Genomic DNA, 17,127 nt, shown 5'->3' with positions numbered 1-17,127 from the left:
ATATTTTTAGTGATTATAATTAAAACGTTTTAAATAATGCTTTGAATAATAAAAAAATGTTATTTAAAATGCTATAAAGAAAAAAAAACATAATTTGTAGGATTAAAAATATTTTTTTACAAATATGAAAAACAAAAAACACTAAATTACAAGAATTAAAAATTTATTTAAGTCCTTTTTATATGAGTATCTCGAAATATTACAATGCTCTTGCAGTTTAATATAAAAAAATATTCAATTTATATATGCTTATTGATAAATAAGTTAAAAAATTATCAAGATATTACAATTATCGTACCAATAATAATAATAACAATAATACTAGTAAACATAAATAGAATTATTTCATATTAATAACACTCAAGTAAAATATTATAATTTTATTACCATAAACTCATATCTTAAATACTGATAAAAGAAAACAGTTATAGAATACTTTTTGTTAAAAAGAAATAATTGGTATTATATTTAATATCTAATAATCAACAATGGTGTCATATTTTTAATAAATGAATTAAATGTATGCATGATTAAATTGTTCATATTTATCATATAACTTTGATACTTGTAAGTTAATAATAGTGTATATTTTAAAATATATTCACAAATAATAGTAATTAAAAATTATAGTTTTATAAATATGTAGTTAGATCTGAAATAATTCAAAATCTTTTATTTTAATTAATAATTTTATTAAAGTTTTTGTTGATTAAATAACTTTACTAACGTGTGCTTTATATATTATTCTAATGCTTATATATTTTAATAGTTTATCCAATGGTGTAAAAAGGCTTTATTCTATCGTTAAGTCATAAAATGTCAAATATAATAAGTTTCTTGAGTTTTAATATTTATAATTAAATAAAAAACTTTCAGAATATTTACCAGAATACTTTAAAACTTTTTTATTTATACAGTTATAAATGTCTCCATTCTCCAATATCGGAGGCAATGGTGGGGGACGGAGAAGTAAGAACCTTCATTTACAGTCATAAATTAAAGGCTTGTTGAGACTTGAGTGTGTGGAAACTGTATGATCATGAGATTAAAGATACAAGATAGTGGTGTGCATGCAATATTCACACGTGAACTTTTCTCTAAATCACGTGGCTAGATGGTAAGTTGCAACCCCCGCATATTATATATCATATATAGTACATTTTACTGTTCTACAGTAGATGAATTAAACAATCCAATAGAAAGAAAATGACATCGTATTATTATATATATTTTTATATTAACAATGTATCAAAACTATTTTTAATAATTTAAAATGCTAAATTTTATACTACGACAAAAATACAATTATCAACTGTCCAAAGTTTGTCAATAATAGTTAAAATACATTGCTAATGGAAAAGTAAAATATTTAATTATTGATGGCTATTAATTTGTGAAACATATATTTATGGTCAAATTATCGATTATTAACGGTTAAATTATTTAAGAAGTTTCCGACTGCCAAGCTATTAGCCATGCAGGAAGTATGATCAATGAGCAAGCTATTCTAATATTTTTAAATAAATTTTATGTCTTTCATAAATATATTATAGATCAAACAATAATAAAATGAATAAAAATATTATTAATTGTAAATGATAAATAATTTTATAATAAATATTTAAACAAGATCAAGATTTGATAGTTTTGGAGAGAAAGGTAGAGTGAAGAAAAATTGAAGAACCCTCAATAGTAATATGGATAGATAAGTACCACCAAACGTATCATACATACGAAGATTTAACGGGGAAACAATTAGTAGATTTATTTATTTAGCTTTTTTAATAAATAATTATACAAATACCATATTATTTTAATTTATTTCTTAATTTAAAATATTTATATAAAATTTGAGAAAATAATATTCCTTATTTTTAATTTTTATAAATATTTAAAAGTAAATAATATATATATTGTTAAACCAAACAGAAAGTGTTACACAATATGTTATCAGTGGACTATTATTTTCGTCTTCAACACTACGATGTGCTTGACAATAATTCATTTGAAAGACGTAAACTAATGAAATGGGAATTAGAATAGTAATTTGGAATTTATTGACTCGTAATTCTTTCTAGAAAATTATATCTCCTTTATATATATATATATATATATATATATATATATATATATATATATATTCATACTCTTATTACTTTACCCTTCCCCTCATTCTTTCTCATTTGAACACTCTTCTTATAAAGTATGATGAACTTTAATCTCTTTAAATGTATCTAGTAACTTTTTTTTTTGACAAAAAAATCATATCATTTCATTCAAAATATTTAGAAAGATACAAGTGAAAATATAATCAAGATCATGTTAGCATTAAACTTTGATGTTCTTACAAGATTATGAATAATAAGATTGACTTGTTTCCTTACCTAACTCATTCTAGAGTTTGAAATAAAAGATAATAATTATTAACAATTTAATAATATTCTGGTGGTAAGAATTAATTCATGTTGTTACAATTGTGATTTTATCTTTGATCAATTTATAATTAGTCTCGAATTTTATGTGACACTCTAAGACACATGTTCATCTTCCATATTAGTAAAGACGTCTAACCCTTAATAGTCGAGTTGTTTTATAGATAGGTTATCTCTAACTTCTTAATTATTTGAATATACCGTAACCACTTTATCTCTTGGCAGACATTGAATTATTTACCCACTACACATTATTCGTAAGTACTAAATTATCTACTAATTTTTATCTTTAAGCTATATATTATGTATAACTTTATCTATAAGTTATCGATTATTATTTATAAGCCGATAATTATCTGGAAGGTTATAACAGTCCTTACAAATAACGGGTCCATTCCACTCCTATAAATATCAGGTTCCATCGAACCTTCAACACATCTCCAATACACACTTAATTCTCTTATTCTCCTCAAAAAAAATTGTTTTGTAAGTTCCCTCCTCTTGTACTCCTAACAAAGATCACTCTTAACCCAACATGTGTGAAATTCATGAATCCACTTTAATCACGTTTACCTTCACCTGTTTAAGTTCTTTCAGAATATATATATTAACTCAACAGTTTAACTTGACTTGTTATCACTTCCCATCTATCATTTTCAAAAATGTAATAAAATAATGTTCCGTTAGCTTATCATTCTTTCAATCAAAGAGAAAGATAACTTTGTTCTATCCCTTGTCTTCCCTTTTCCGCCTATTCTCACTTTAAAACCATAAGGAAGAAGAGTAAATCTGAACAATCTGAAAAAAATGATTTTTCTCTCTTGATTATTAGTTACACGAAATGGTAATTATAGTAGAAAGGGGACAATAGGATCCCAATGGTAGCTTCCTAGTTCCCATCATGTTACTTTCAATCACTTCTCGGGATAGTACAAAGGGAACAATATGGACAATTTCATTAAGTGAATTGCCCACCAAAACCATGCCATCAACGTATATCAACAAGGCAGTGAAACTATGATCAACTGATTTTGCGAATAAGGAGTAATCTGTTGTGGCTTGTTTTAAATTAATGACTTCAAAAGCTTACATACTTTTATTGTTCTCCCTGCAATCCACTCCTTCATATACATCTTCCTCCAGCTCCCCATGAAGAAAAACATTGTTCACATAATAAGCCATTTGTGAACAGATGCTAAAGCCAACAGGCCACGGTAACCTCACGGTAGTCACTTTGCCACTGGTAAAAATCTATCAAAAAAATCAACTCCTTCGGTTTGTGTATATCCCTTGGCAACTAATCTTGCCTTATACCTTTCTATTGAGCCATCTGACTTTTTTTTTTAATGTTGCCTTAATATTGACCCATTTGCTCCCAATTGGCTTCACACCAGGAGGTTTCTCAACAATTTTCCATGTGTGATTTGCGTCCAATGCCTTCAAAACTGCATTCATGGCATCAATCCAGCAAGCATCTTTGGCAGCTTGGTTATATGACTATATGAGGTAGGTTCTATAATAGTAGACAAGGACAAGGCATAACTTTTGTGTTGTGGGGAAAGATAGTCAAACTCATGAAATGTAAGAGGTAAGTGGAGTTATAAGATTGATTGGGTGATAAAAAGGAAAATGATGAAAGAAAAGGTTATTGGTTCGATTTTTCCTGTTAACAACAAAATTAACAATTAATAACCAACATTTGTTGGATAAAGAAATAATGTAAGAGGTAAGTGGTTAAGGACTTTTTGAAGTAGTTTTGCCCTCTGTGGTTACGATATAGCAATGAAAATGCTGCAAGTGGGTTGGCGGTTTTCTTTGTCTACTGGTTTTCCAAATTGCAGGTTGGGTTAATTCGATCTGGTGTGGTTGATACTGCTTCGGGGTCAGGTTCTGTTAATATTTCAGGTTCAAGTCCAGGATCTGTTTAATTCCGTTTGATTAGTGAAAAAAAATAAACTACAGTGTGCTATGGTTGTGCAAAAGAATTACTTTTCCAGTTGAAGTGAAATCTGATGCAAAAATGCTCTCACAAAAAAAAGGGCACAAATAAATAACATAAAGCCTTTTATGCATGATGATAGAATCGAGATAAATAATCCAATAATTCAATATACATTAGATTTAATCAGAAACTTATTGACTCATGAAAATGAAGAACCATTTCTATATTTGGATTTAGAAAACTGCAACTGATATGCAAAGATTTTGATTATAAAAAATAATAAATAAAAAACTGGTTATGGAATATAGGACAGAATATGATGACATGTTTTCATTACTAGAATCCTTCCAGAACAGGGAGTGAAGAATAAGCAAGAGAAAGAACTTCATTTTAGTTTTCTAGTCTAACGTAGAACTTAGCATGAAGATTTGATTATTCCTCATTATGTATCAGCGATGATTTTAAGAGGTAATATAGGTTGAGTAAAAGCAAATGTGGTCGTTCATCATTTTACCAGATTAATCCAGCATATGTAATGAGATTCAATTTATATCTCAAGGAAAAAGGAGTATCCCTTTAAGTACAACAATCACTGCCACAGTGCCACTACACTTTAGATCACCTATTCAATTGATAAATTAGTTAAATACCAAACTCATTTATCCTTTTCCGCCAAGAGCTGGTATGACAAAGAATATAAATCTATTAAAGCCAGCAACAGATACACCTTTTATGGTGAATAAAATTTGATTAATTAAATTGCCTTTATAAAAGAAAGCATTGTAGATGAAAACACAGGGTACAAATGTAATCATCCTGATTCCTGAAAGTCAATGGAGAGACTTCAGGTGGAATATCTGGCAATTTGAAATGTATGAACTCTTAGTTGAAGCCTGTGCAAACTTTTTGGAAGCAGTTTCATTCTCCTCTAAGTTAATCGAAAGGAAAAACCGAACCCACCAGGATGAACTCCTCATCTTAGCCTGAAACAAGACAAATCAGTTAAAAAAAAAAAAACCCTCCATTGTTTATAAACCAAATGTGTAGACAGATAGATATGTGATATTCTTTGCTTCAAAAAGGTTGGGGATCTAGATCATGGGCGTCCTAAATATTCATCCTAGATCAATACAATTTTTATTGAAGTAATGATAACAATAAAATTATGATTGCTCTATGTAAAATGTACTCACCGCTCTTCCCATTTTAGAAACATCTGCAACCTTAGCCTTTTGATTATCTGGAAAACCTAAATTTACACATAAAATAATCAGATGCCAATATGCCAGAAAAAAGTTGGACAAATTATTGATTGCTGCTAAAGATAATCTTTCAACCTACCAGTGCCAACACATGAAAACCTCAAAATCTTAGTAATACATCAAAATTTAAACCAAAGAAAGCCTTTGATTCATATCAAATCCAGTAACAGAGAATTTAAGAGTATGGTTCCTATAAGCTAAAACACACTACTGCTCTATAAACAAATATTATACTGGACACCAGTCTCATCAATTCAATGCTCCAAAAAGATTATTCCTATATAGCTTGTGAACCAAAGTAATGCTGGAAACATATGTCATTGTCATTTCCTCGTTATTATTTTTTACTCTAATAAAGCTATGTGAATTAATGACAGATCACAGGAATCTCCTTGGACTGAAAAAGATTTTCTAGTTTTTAGACAGGATTAGGCACAAATTTAAGTGCACTTACCAGTAAATATCACTATTCCATCAGCTGATACCCTTGCCAAATCTGGAAGAGTTTTGTTAAGGTATCTGGGAGATAAGAAATCAAGGGCATCCGAAACAATTACGAGAGAGAAAGATTTTGGCCTGTATGGAAGAGGAAACTTGATATCAGCCATACGCACAATGCCTTTGAGGATAAGTGCTTTGCAATTACCATCAGCATCCTCTACATCATAAGGTTCTATACCCCAGGCTTCAGTTTCCTCCTCCTTTAAAAATTTAGAGACCACATAGCAAGTATCAGGACCAACATGCAAAACTTTATGTAAGCTATCACCATATGCTTTCTGCAAAACGGGAATTGCTCGTAGGACCTCTCTAGCACACAAATAATCTCCTGCATTTGGAAGTTCTGCATGTTAATGCAATATATCTGGAAATAAAAGTGTAAAACAAATGCCTAGCTAATTATGTGTCTGTTCAAATGAACAAAAATATTTATCATAGGAAATACTACCAAGCTATGGCCCTTAGGTAAGAGCCAGACCACAATTTCTTAAACAACTGCAAAAACTGAGTCCTATTTCCAAAAACCTTTATCATGATTTCAGGATATTTTGCAAAACATACACAAGAAAATCAGTGTAGTCACTATAGGGAATATTACTGAAGTAATCTCTGAACTGGAGAAGTACAACGAAAATTATTCAGTTTAAAACTGGCCTTTCCTTACAGAACAACACACTACTATTAGCAAAAAACCGGGCTGCTAGACAAGACGCAAAACACTGAAGCAACCCAGTAAATAGCACAGTAGGACAAACATATAGTGCACTCATTTTACATAAGATCCAGACAAGATCACTAATTGATGCAATATCTTTTATCCTATTTACACAAGTCAGAAGATGGTCATTATAAGCATTCATGCCCAGCCAGTACAAAACCAACTAGAATTGTTCCAGTTACACCTAAATAGACAATAACAGGTCCATAAAGCATGGCAGGATATTGCCATCCTGAAAAAAGTATAGCTAAAACAACTAACTAGAATCAGAAAACATTAATAGCCAGAAGAACAAGCCAGGATCGTGCTTATGCTTTCATTTCAGTCGCACACTTTAAATGACCAATTTAAAAACAAAAAGGTACAATTAATGCAATACCAAACAAAATAACACCCTCATATTTTTAATGGATTAAAAAATAGAAGGTAAAGCAAATGCCATCAGAATCTCGGAGGAAATAAAACAAAATTACCTTCAACCCTGCTCACAGACTCCAAATGGCTACCAAACCCGCCTATAAAAAATACCAGAGAGGAAATAAATAAATAAATGAACAATTGGAAAATAGGAAGAAAACAAAAGGGAACAAAACAACAAGTAACAAACCACGGTAAGGTAAGGAGACATAATAACAAAAGGAAAACAACATCCATCTGAATTTAAGTGAGAAATAATTGGAACCAAACCTGAGCCCTTGTACACATACGCAATGAGAAACAGACATCCCTATAACAATTACCAACATAAAAGTGATTAGACTAATATATAGAATCTCCTCCACATAATAAAACCGTAGAAGTGAGCTTCAAGTGTTAATAATCCGAATCTATACATTACCACAATTATGAGCCCAACCGACAAAACCGGTGACGCCTTTGATTTCGAAGATGAAAACAATCCACCTCCACTGTCCCCGAATCGCCGAGACGGATTCGCCGGTCTCCGCGACATGATTCAATTGTTTATGTTATCACCACAGCGATGTTATATAGTATATTCTGCAAGTGCAAGATTAGTCAGCAGCATGAGCATATCAATAAATGGATTAGCAAGTAAAGTAACACACAGCATCGTACAATCGTTGGAGCTATATCAAAAGAAGAAGAAGAAATAGGCGAATGTTAAAGGTTGCTCCACAGACATATGAACTAGGAAGAAAATTATTCCATATTATTGAACATGTTCGGGACACGGATCTGTACAATGTTATAGAACTTGCTCTATGAAATTGGTATCAAAGACGAGATCTGAACTTCGTGCATTCTGCCTGTCCTCCAAAACGCGCATGGATAAAGAAAAAGAAAAAAAAAAAAAAAAAAGGACAAACAGAGATTGGGTTCGTGGGAGTATAACTAATGTTTCTGTTGCCATGTTTTAACAAGTGTCGGTTGGTTGGTTGGAATAACAATATCCAACGGGACGGGTTCATAATGGGCTTCCCACGGAACCACTTTCTTTATGGGACATGTCACCCAGCAATTAGGTGCATGGATAAAATTGTCCTTGTTCCAAAGTTTGAAAATAAAACTAATTTTAAAAAAATTAATTCTTTTTTTTGGAGAAGCTACCAGAAGGTTTTTCCGATCGCTTTGTTCTTCTGGAAGAATCATTCGGAAGAACCTTTTTTCGGAGAAGCTATCGAAAGAACTTCTTCCGATAACTTTTTCGGTAGAATAAATTTTTCTACTGGAAGAACCTTTATTCTATCGGAAAAACCTTCTTTTGAAAGAAAGAATTATTTTTTTAAAAAAATAGTTTTATTTCTAAACTTTAACACAAGAACAATTTTGTTGATTCACTTAATTGCTGCTAGATACACCTGACATGTCCCCTCTATTCGATTCGGCCCAATATGAGAATTTTTTAGTTTGTCCTTGGGTCGTTAATTTATCAACAATTTGTAAAATGCGACTTCGAATGGCGAGTTGCCAATAAAGCTGAGACAGGAAAAGCGCGGCAAAGGATGCGTGTGTGGGTGTTTGGGTTGTGGAAACAGTATTTGAAATTGTTGAATCTTATTTCAATATTGGTAAATTCTACCTTGGACCATCTTTTAGGTGGTTCCTGGGTGAATCATTTATTTGAACTGCTAGATATATTAAGAAAAAAATTAATAATTAAGATTGTTAATATGATATTTTTAATTAATTAGTAATACAATTTACATTTTAGTCTTCGTATAAAACTATAATTGGTAAACCAATTTGCAAAAAACATTTGGGCAGATTTGGGAGTCTGAAACCCTAAGTTTTGGTCATTCCCCTTTTGAGCCACCATGATCCTCATTACATCAAAGATATAGGCCTCCGAGTGAACATCATCACGATGCACTGAAGCAACTCCACCATGAACTACCAACCATGTCCATCCGCGAGCAATGTGGCACTTTTGTTTTTATCACATGCACTCAATCATCTCACGCTTGTTTGAGGAATGTTCAAGAAAATTTTCTCAACCCTCTGCCACCGATAATTTCTACTCACTTCGTCTCGCAGTACACATCTTGTTGGAAGTTTGATTATGCCGACACGTGGCACGAATGCAACGACTATGGCAAGCAGTTGTTGTACTACACTTTGCATTTTGGACGACGATTTCCCGAACAAAGACATTGTGAGGTCATTCAAGAAACATTTGAGCATGTTCCAACTATTCTTAAAGCTCTTCAAGTCCAGATCCGACAAGCTTAAATCTAATCCGTTGTGTGAATGACCTTTGATTTGATTTGGTTTCCTTCTTTCTTTGATTCGATTTAGTTCCCTTCACAGTTTTTTGAATGTTTAGGAATTTTTGGAGGCTTCAACATGATTAATTAATTAACTTTTATATTTTCATGATAAATTTAATTTCAAAATAATAATTAAAGAAAAGAAAAAGAGAGATAAAATTAAAACATTGATATTTGAAAGCATGGATAGTTTGCAGATCTGGATAAATAATAAAATGCCATGGATTGGGATCTCGATTACAACAAATGTGCAACAACATCATCACGTGTCTCAACAAAAATTCAAAGGATTATTTTGCAATTTTAAAAACTTTCTTTAACACGGTTGAATACCAGTTCAATGTCATGTTTACCTTCGGTCATTTAGCTAGCGCACCCATAAATCGTATGTTCTTAAACACGAATTATAGGGTGTTGAAGTAAATTTACTTTTGCACCGAACTTAGCCTATTCACGGATTTAGTTGATTTTAAATCAACGGCTCGAACATTTCTTTCTTTTTTCTTACTTTTCCAAATTTACCTTTTCTATCGTCTCTCTTACTCTTTCTTTCCCTTCTCTTTAGTTCTTCTCCTCTCCTTCTCCGTCCACCTCTCAACTTTGCCGCAAATTTATGCTTTTCGTTTTCTCATCACCGCCCGCAGAGGACGCAATTGCTGATGATGATGGCGAGGATGTCGTCGGCTCACCGTTGACGGTGGCTTCCCGGGAGCAATGGGAAAGCATTATTTTCGTTTTGTTTTCTCAAAATTTTTATAGATTTGTAATGTTTTGTAATTTGGTATCCTTTTCTATATTTAGATTTGTGGGGTGGCGGTGCATGGTGCATCATTGCGATGGTCACCATCTGTTGTTGTGGGATAAGGAAGAAGAGGGGGGAAAAGAAAAAAGGGAGGAGAAAGGGGATGGTTGCCAGAAATCACTTCCCAAAGCGGAGTGTGGTGGTCGGAGTAAAAGAGAAGGGAACGAGAAAGGAGAAACAAAAAGAATTTTAACGGTATGATGAAGTGTTCGTCGTAGGCCATGCGAGTAGAGAACGAAGGGAAGAAGAAGAGAGAGAACATGAGAATTAAAGGGTAAATTGAAAAAGAAATAATAAAAAGAGAAAAAAAGGAAAATAAATCACAGCCATTCAAATTTACAAATGATATATGGGACAACTGAACTTTAGTCGAACCTTTCCTTCGTATGTTTTAATCAAGAATCAAACTTCTATTTTTATTAATAGAATATTCAAATTAATTGAATTAATAGATAATATTATGTTATAACTAAATAGTGTTGTTATAATTTTTAATTTATATTTAATGTACATGTAAATTTATATAATAAATTTTATGATAATTATTTTTCATCTAATAATTAATTTGTTTACATATATAAATTATAAATAAAAATCATAGGTTTAATAAATATTTACATATATAAAAAATATCAAATTTTTTTAATTATCAATTGCTATAAAAAATATCAAAATACATCATTTAATTAAATATCATATTTATTTAATTTTTAATCATTATAATAAACATCTAAATACATCATTCATTTAAATATCAAATTTGTTTGATTATCAAATTTTATAAATAAATTAAATGAATAAAAAATTTCTAAATAAATCATTTTTAAAAAATTAAAACGTACGGATTGACAATTCCTATAACTATACGGATTGATAATCCATATGATTCATGTGGATTAATATTCTGGATGAGTTAAAAAAAACTTATATGGATCAACAATATGTATGAGTTAAAAAAAACCTCATACGGATTATCGTCAATCCATATGAATTATATGGGTCGCCAATATGTAAGAATTATACGGATTGCCTATCTGTAAAAAAGATGAAGGATATTTTAACTCTTTCACTATGCTGCTAGATGTACCGACAAAAATGCTGGGTGCCCAAAGCAACTGCTTTGCCAGGGCCCACTTTCTTTATTCGCTTCGGCCCATTTGTTAGTTTCCTTAGGCTCGTTAATAATAACTAAACTAACCGCGTATTTATTACAATTAACAAAATAAAAAAAGTCTCACGAGTGGGGAGAGTTTGTAAATTGCGACTTCCAATGGCGAGTTGCGAATAAAGCGAAGATAGAAAAAGTGCGGCAAAGGATGTGTGTGCTTGCTTCATTGTTTGCGTTGTGAAGTAGGTGATCGAAGTCGTTGAATGCTATATTCGTTTACGAAATGAAGGAGGACGCGGAGAAAGATAAAGGCAAAGACAACAATAGGATTTGGGGAGCTATTCTCTTCGGCTTAATTGGCGCCACCGTCACTACCTTTGCGGTGATTGCTCTTTCTTCAATTTGTTTTACTCAATCGATCTTAGGTTTTGTTCGAGAAGATTTCAGTTATGAATTTTTTTATTTTATTTAAAATTTAGCGTTTAGAATATTACAATTGCTTCCGAATTTGTAGGTCGGTCAGCTGCGGAGGAGTGTTGAATGGTTCTATACTCAGGTACGGAAAGTGAATTTCAAATTTGTTACGAACTAAAGGCATTGAAAACTGAAATCTAATAGTGATCGAATTAGTAATTCACGTTTTTTTAATGTTATTCAATGAAAATATGCGTTTCGTCGTGTGTTATTAGGATGATTTGCGTGTGTGAGATCTGAAGAGTATATGTTTTTCTCTTCTCGGTCTTCTTGTAACAGAGAGATTCAATTCATGGTGAAACTAACTGTGTATGGTTTTGATTCATTGAACACATAAATCGTTGTTGTAACTATCGAGGACACAGTCATCCTGGAAAGGAGAGAGAAATGGTTCTTTCCGATCAGCTTTACAGGAAGAGGCATGGAGGAGGCACAATAAGCGAATGCAAGAAGAGTTAGAGGAGGAGATGGAAAGAGTGGTGAGTTTTTTTGTTCGTTTTCTTTTCTTATTCTCTCTACTTGTGTACTTTTATTGTTATTATTATCTAAGAGCCTCGATTTTGTAGTTTTCAATAAATTTTAACCAAAGTAGAGAGTGTGATAAAAGGAGTGTGTTAGACACTTAGAGATTATGTTGCTAGCACTCCTCTTGTCATCTTTTTCTTTTTTTTTGTAACAAGTCCTCTTGCTATCTATATGGACTTTGCATTTTACTTTACAAATTTGAGACGGAAAGATGTGTCATGCTATATTTTTTTCAGTAGGTTGAATCACTATTTTGGGAAGAAACCAAATTTTAATGCCTCACAGTGAGCCAGAAAGAAATGCAAATTTTAGCTTGCGCGAATGTTGGATTGGATGGTTATTATAGGCACCTTAGCAGCCAAGGTGTTGTAGAACAATAAACCTAAGCTGTGGGGACTCATCTAGGGCTGACTAGAGTACTTCTTCTCTTGGGCAAAAGTACTCTTACTGAGTTTCTGATACTCTGAGGTTTTGAGGAAAAAGTAAATCTCAATATTATAATTATGCAGAAAAGTCTTAATAATACAAGGCACTTAAAATGTGTTTATAAACAAAGATGAATTACTAGATAAATCTAAATGAGATATAAAATCCTAATCAAATATGAATTTTCTAAAATATGAGACTTAGTTGAATCATATCTAATAAGAAATCTTAATATGATTGTATTTTCCTAAGATTAAGAAACCTAGAATTTTTTAAAGATCAAATCCCTAAAATTGATGAAAGATCTTCTTTAATAATAGAAAATTCTAAAATTTATGTGAATGTCATGATAATCCTTAAATATGCTTCTTCATTCTGCATCACTCACCACTCAGTGGTTTTCCATCTACTCTTTGCAGGAACGAATAAGGCGTATGCAAAGTGTGTTTAACAGAGAAAGGAATAAGTATAAAAGAAGCTATGAGAGCTGGAGGGGAAGTGGTCCTGGTGCATATCATCAGCATTTCCAAAGAGAAGATTGGTACTGGAAGGCTGATACATCCTTTAGAGACAAGAGGACTAATTATCAAGAAACTCCAAGAGAGAGTGGAAACTATGCATTATCACATCATTACTCAGTTTTGGGTCTCGACAGGTACTCACAGAAATCTTGGATAATGGTCCATCTAATATTGGTTTCTTAGGAAATACCATATTTTTCTTACATTACTTGAGGAAGTACAATATAGCTGTTCATCATATTATAGAAAAAAATGAGACTTGTGTAAAGAGGAAGAAATGGTCTGATAAGGAGAATATTATTGTGGGTTCCATATATAATACATCCAGAGCATTCAATGAGCATTCTCATTTTAAGCAACATTGTTGACATCACAATTAAGATTGTGAGACTGCACAATTCTGTGATCTTTGGGGGCAGATGTGAGTTGGATTGGTTGTTGAATCACGACTCTGAGATTACAGCAAGGATGATGATCTTGTCTGTAGAATTGTGCGATAGCTAATCCAATTTCAGGTGGATTCTCTAGTTCAGATTTTATTACCTGATATGAAAAACCTAACTTTTCATCCAATTTTCACTCCATTTCGTACATTTCAAAGCTCCTTCTAGTCGCATGACGAGTGCCCTAGTTCCCCTGTGCCCTTCTTTGACTCAAAACCCTAATTTCTCAACCATTTAAAGTTGTTCACATCTTTTTGCCTTGAGGGTCGCAGATCTGCCTTCGGCTTCAGTTTCTCTTTGTTGTGCTCTCTGTTGTTGCTCTTCTCAGCAATTTGTTTGTGCCTCTGTTCTGTGATTTGTCTTTTGTCTACTTGCTCTTTGTTCTGTTCTCTTTTAAGAAAGCATGGTTTCAAATGTATCTCTTACGTAAAACTTATGTTATCACTTGCGTGACTAATTATGAATTGCATTGGATCTTATGGTTATGAATTTTTAGTTTTAAGTTTAGTTCAAATTCATCAAGTATGTGAGTTTGATATCTAATATCTACTAATAAATTGCAACAAGCAACTTGTGATTGAACTGGGGGCATAGAGTAGAGAGGAGGAACAGGCCCAAGTGGATCATGTTCTGGACCTGACTCAAAAGAAACCCACGGGATGGAGAGTTTACTCGAAGATGAAGAGGGTATTCCATGTGAAGGAGAGGCAGTTGTTAGCCGAATAGCTGAATAGGTGGGAGTTAGTTTTGTGTGACTAGCTGCTTTTGGGGAGGGGGGCCAGGTATTCTAGAGCAGGAGTATGAAGGGGTGTGGGGATCATTGTGTGATTGTGAATCTTTCGAGGAGTACCACCATACCACGTTCTGGAAAAGGGAATGGTATTTTTATACTGTAACTGTGTGTGTTCTTTTTCTAATTCAACAAAGCCATCATCTGTTATTAATTTCTAATCCTCTAACAACTTGCAATGGTTTATCCATATTTTTGCTTGAATGTAACTTCATAAATACTTAAAGACCCATACATGAGTGTGTTACTATTTGTATGGTAAGTTAGCATGCTTGTTTTACATTCATGATTAGACATTGAATTTAACTTTCTTTTGATGGACCTCAGGTTTAGAAAAACACCATATTCAGAAGCTGAGATTAAGGTAACTTATCTTTTTGTCACAAATGCCTTGCAGAATCAGATGCTGAGATTTTATCCATGAGTTACTGTATGCATCATACTTGTCTTGATAAAAAAAAATGTGTCAGCTTATTTTACTTTCAGCTTCTATGATATGTAACATGTTACTGTAATTGAAACTTCATTGATAGTACAACATTAATGGTGGGTTTTCTTGAACACTAGTTTCATAACTATTCTGTTCGAAATTATTGAAACCATATAAAATCATGCCATGGTGTCACGTATGCTTTGTGCTTATTGCTCCAGACAAATTATAAGCCTGCCATAATTCTTGAACACTTCTGTTCTATCTTCAGTCACATAATTGTCATGAATTAGTCCTGATTTGATTTCCTGTAGTGTGTTCTCTCTTCATATTTTTGTTAAATATGTTGGTATTGATAATTGATAATTGCCCTCTGTTGTCTACATCACCTTGTTATTCTGTCCTCATTTCATTTATAAATAAATTATTCTCTCCTCTCTGCAGACAGCATTTAGGACCAAGGCCAAGGAGTATCATCCTGATCAGAACCAGGATAATATAGGTAAGTATTGACTTATGATCAGTTCATACAATCTTGTAGCCTCAAGCCATTATATTATCAATCACAGATCCTTGTATGTGAAATTGTTACAGTGGCAGCTGAGGCAAAGTTCAAGGAAGTGTTGACTTCATACGAGGCCATAAAACAGGAAAGAAAGAACCATCATTTGTAGTTGCCCCTAAATCTGCCCAACTATCCTGGGACTGGAAAGGATGCGAGGTATTTCAACTAATTAATAAAGTTCCTCATTACTTCATTGAATTATCATCCAGCTAAAATATAGTTGTGCTGTGAGTAAATTTTCGGCAATGATTAGAGAATTAGATTATGATTCTTCTTTTTTAAATTTTGAAATTCATCAAATATAAGGTTATGTATCTAATTATGATTCTAGGGGTTGTGTTGGGCCATTCACTTCCTGTACACAGTTGGAGCCCTTCAAAGTAGCCAAACTATTTACTCACAATATATGCACTATTTATTTTACCACATATTATGTTAGACACGCGTTGCTTGCAGTATCCTTGTCAAACATTGTAATGTTGTTAGTCACATCACTAACACTTGGTTTGATTTTGATGACCCATTCATTATCCTATTTTTATTTACAAGCTCAGGTTTTACCACGAACGTAACGTTCTTTTATTAGGCATTTTCACTTTGGAGTTTAGATTTTTTTTACCACGAACGTAACGTTCTTTTATTAGGCATTTTCACTTTGGAGTTTAGATTTTAACTGCCAACTTTATTTGTCTATCGTTTTTTGTCGACCAATTATCAATTAGACAGAGACTACCTCGTAGCAACTTAAAAAGTGTTTTCCTATTTAGCAAACTACTGCAACTAGATTCCTGAATAGAGATTGGATTTGGTAGGTGCAAAAAGCATCATTGATGGTAATAAAGGAAAAATGACGCAGGTTTCTTTTGGTGTCCTTTTTGGTATCGAAGCTGGATTGTATGTGTGAGTTGGCTTGAAAAACATGGAATCTTAGCTTTATGTGTAAGATTATACTAACGATAGCAGTTCGATTCCGTTTTTCCCCCTTCAATAAATAGAATGTAATGCTTTTTAACAGACTTGCATAATGCTTGTACGAAGTCTGGTAATCAAGTACAATTGTTGGCAGCATGACTTGATTGAGTGGCTATGTCATTGCCAAGCATCGAACGCAGGGTAACATAAGAAGGCTTATATAAGCCGTAGAAAGAGGCAGGGCCCTAGACCCCAATGCTTTCCGAAGATTGAAATATTGCCCCATACAGAAATGGGCATAATTGTTCGTCCGTTTTTAGATGTTTATTAGTGTCTCTTTCATATTTCTTATTTAGGTTTTTTTAGTACTTGTTGAAATCTTATTTTTGTCTTTCACTATTTTTTTTTAATTCTGGGAAGGGGTTGCCCTAAAATCACTAATATGTTGTTACTGTATGCTAAACGGTGATCGATATTTCTACTTTGGCAACATGCACGAAACTATTGGTATCAAGTTTTCAGTTATATTCCTCGGGATCGTTTATTT

General features: G+C 32.6%; 2 protein-coding genes across 10 annotated transcripts; one reads left to right on the top strand and one right to left on the bottom strand.

The window, feature by feature from the left end:
• Nucleotides 1-4,882: 4,882 nt before the first annotated feature.
• LOC114414797 (probable pectin methylesterase CGR3) lies at nucleotides 4,883-8,218 on the bottom strand. Of its 3 annotated transcripts, none has more exons than XM_028379214.1 (7): nucleotides 7,933-8,218; nucleotides 7,694-7,854; nucleotides 7,543-7,582; nucleotides 7,329-7,370; nucleotides 6,091-6,465; nucleotides 5,568-5,623; nucleotides 4,883-5,357 (listed from the first exon to the last, which is right to left on the bottom strand). In XM_028379214.1, exons 2-7 carry the CDS (start codon nucleotides 7,805-7,807, stop codon nucleotides 5,205-5,207), a joined length of 780 nt encoding a protein of 259 aa, XP_028235015.1. In that variant the 5' UTR covers nucleotides 7,808-7,854; nucleotides 7,933-8,218; the 3' UTR covers nucleotides 4,883-5,204. The 3 variants fall into 3 exon arrangements, with proteins under 3 accessions (XP_028235015.1, XP_028235017.1, XP_028235016.1); XM_028379216.1 differs by having other exon boundaries at nucleotides 7,998-8,218; XM_028379215.1 differs by having other exon boundaries at nucleotides 8,059-8,217.
• Nucleotides 8,219-11,610: 3,392 nt separating this feature from the next.
• On the top strand, nucleotides 11,611-17,107 carry LOC114414795. Of its 7 annotated transcripts, none has more exons than XR_003667266.1 (8): nucleotides 11,611-11,876; nucleotides 12,009-12,050; nucleotides 12,334-12,447; nucleotides 13,339-13,574; nucleotides 15,001-15,037; nucleotides 15,548-15,605; nucleotides 15,673-15,824; nucleotides 16,735-17,107. XR_003667266.1 is itself a non-coding variant. In XM_028379212.1 (8 exons), the coding sequence occupies exons 1-7, from the start codon at nucleotides 11,778-11,780 to the stop codon at nucleotides 15,775-15,777; spliced, it is 666 nt and encodes a 221-aa protein (XP_028235013.1). In that variant the 5' UTR covers nucleotides 11,611-11,777; the 3' UTR covers nucleotides 15,778-15,824; nucleotides 16,735-17,107. The 7 variants fall into 7 exon arrangements, 6 of the variants coding, with proteins under 6 accessions (XP_028235013.1, XP_028235010.1, XP_028235011.1 ...); XM_028379212.1 differs by having other exon boundaries at nucleotides 15,698-15,824; XM_028379209.1 differs by having other exon boundaries at nucleotides 15,698-15,824; nucleotides 16,684-17,107.
• Nucleotides 17,108-17,127: the final 20 nt, after the last annotated feature.

Source organism: Glycine soja, chromosome 6 (assembly GCF_004193775.1).
Source record: "Glycine soja cultivar W05 chromosome 6, ASM419377v2, whole genome shotgun sequence".
In the NCBI taxonomy this organism is placed as follows: Eukaryota; Viridiplantae; Streptophyta; class Magnoliopsida; order Fabales; family Fabaceae; genus Glycine; species Glycine soja.
The sequence above is the reverse complement of the archived record's forward strand: the minus strand, read 5'-3'. Positions and strand labels throughout refer to the sequence as shown.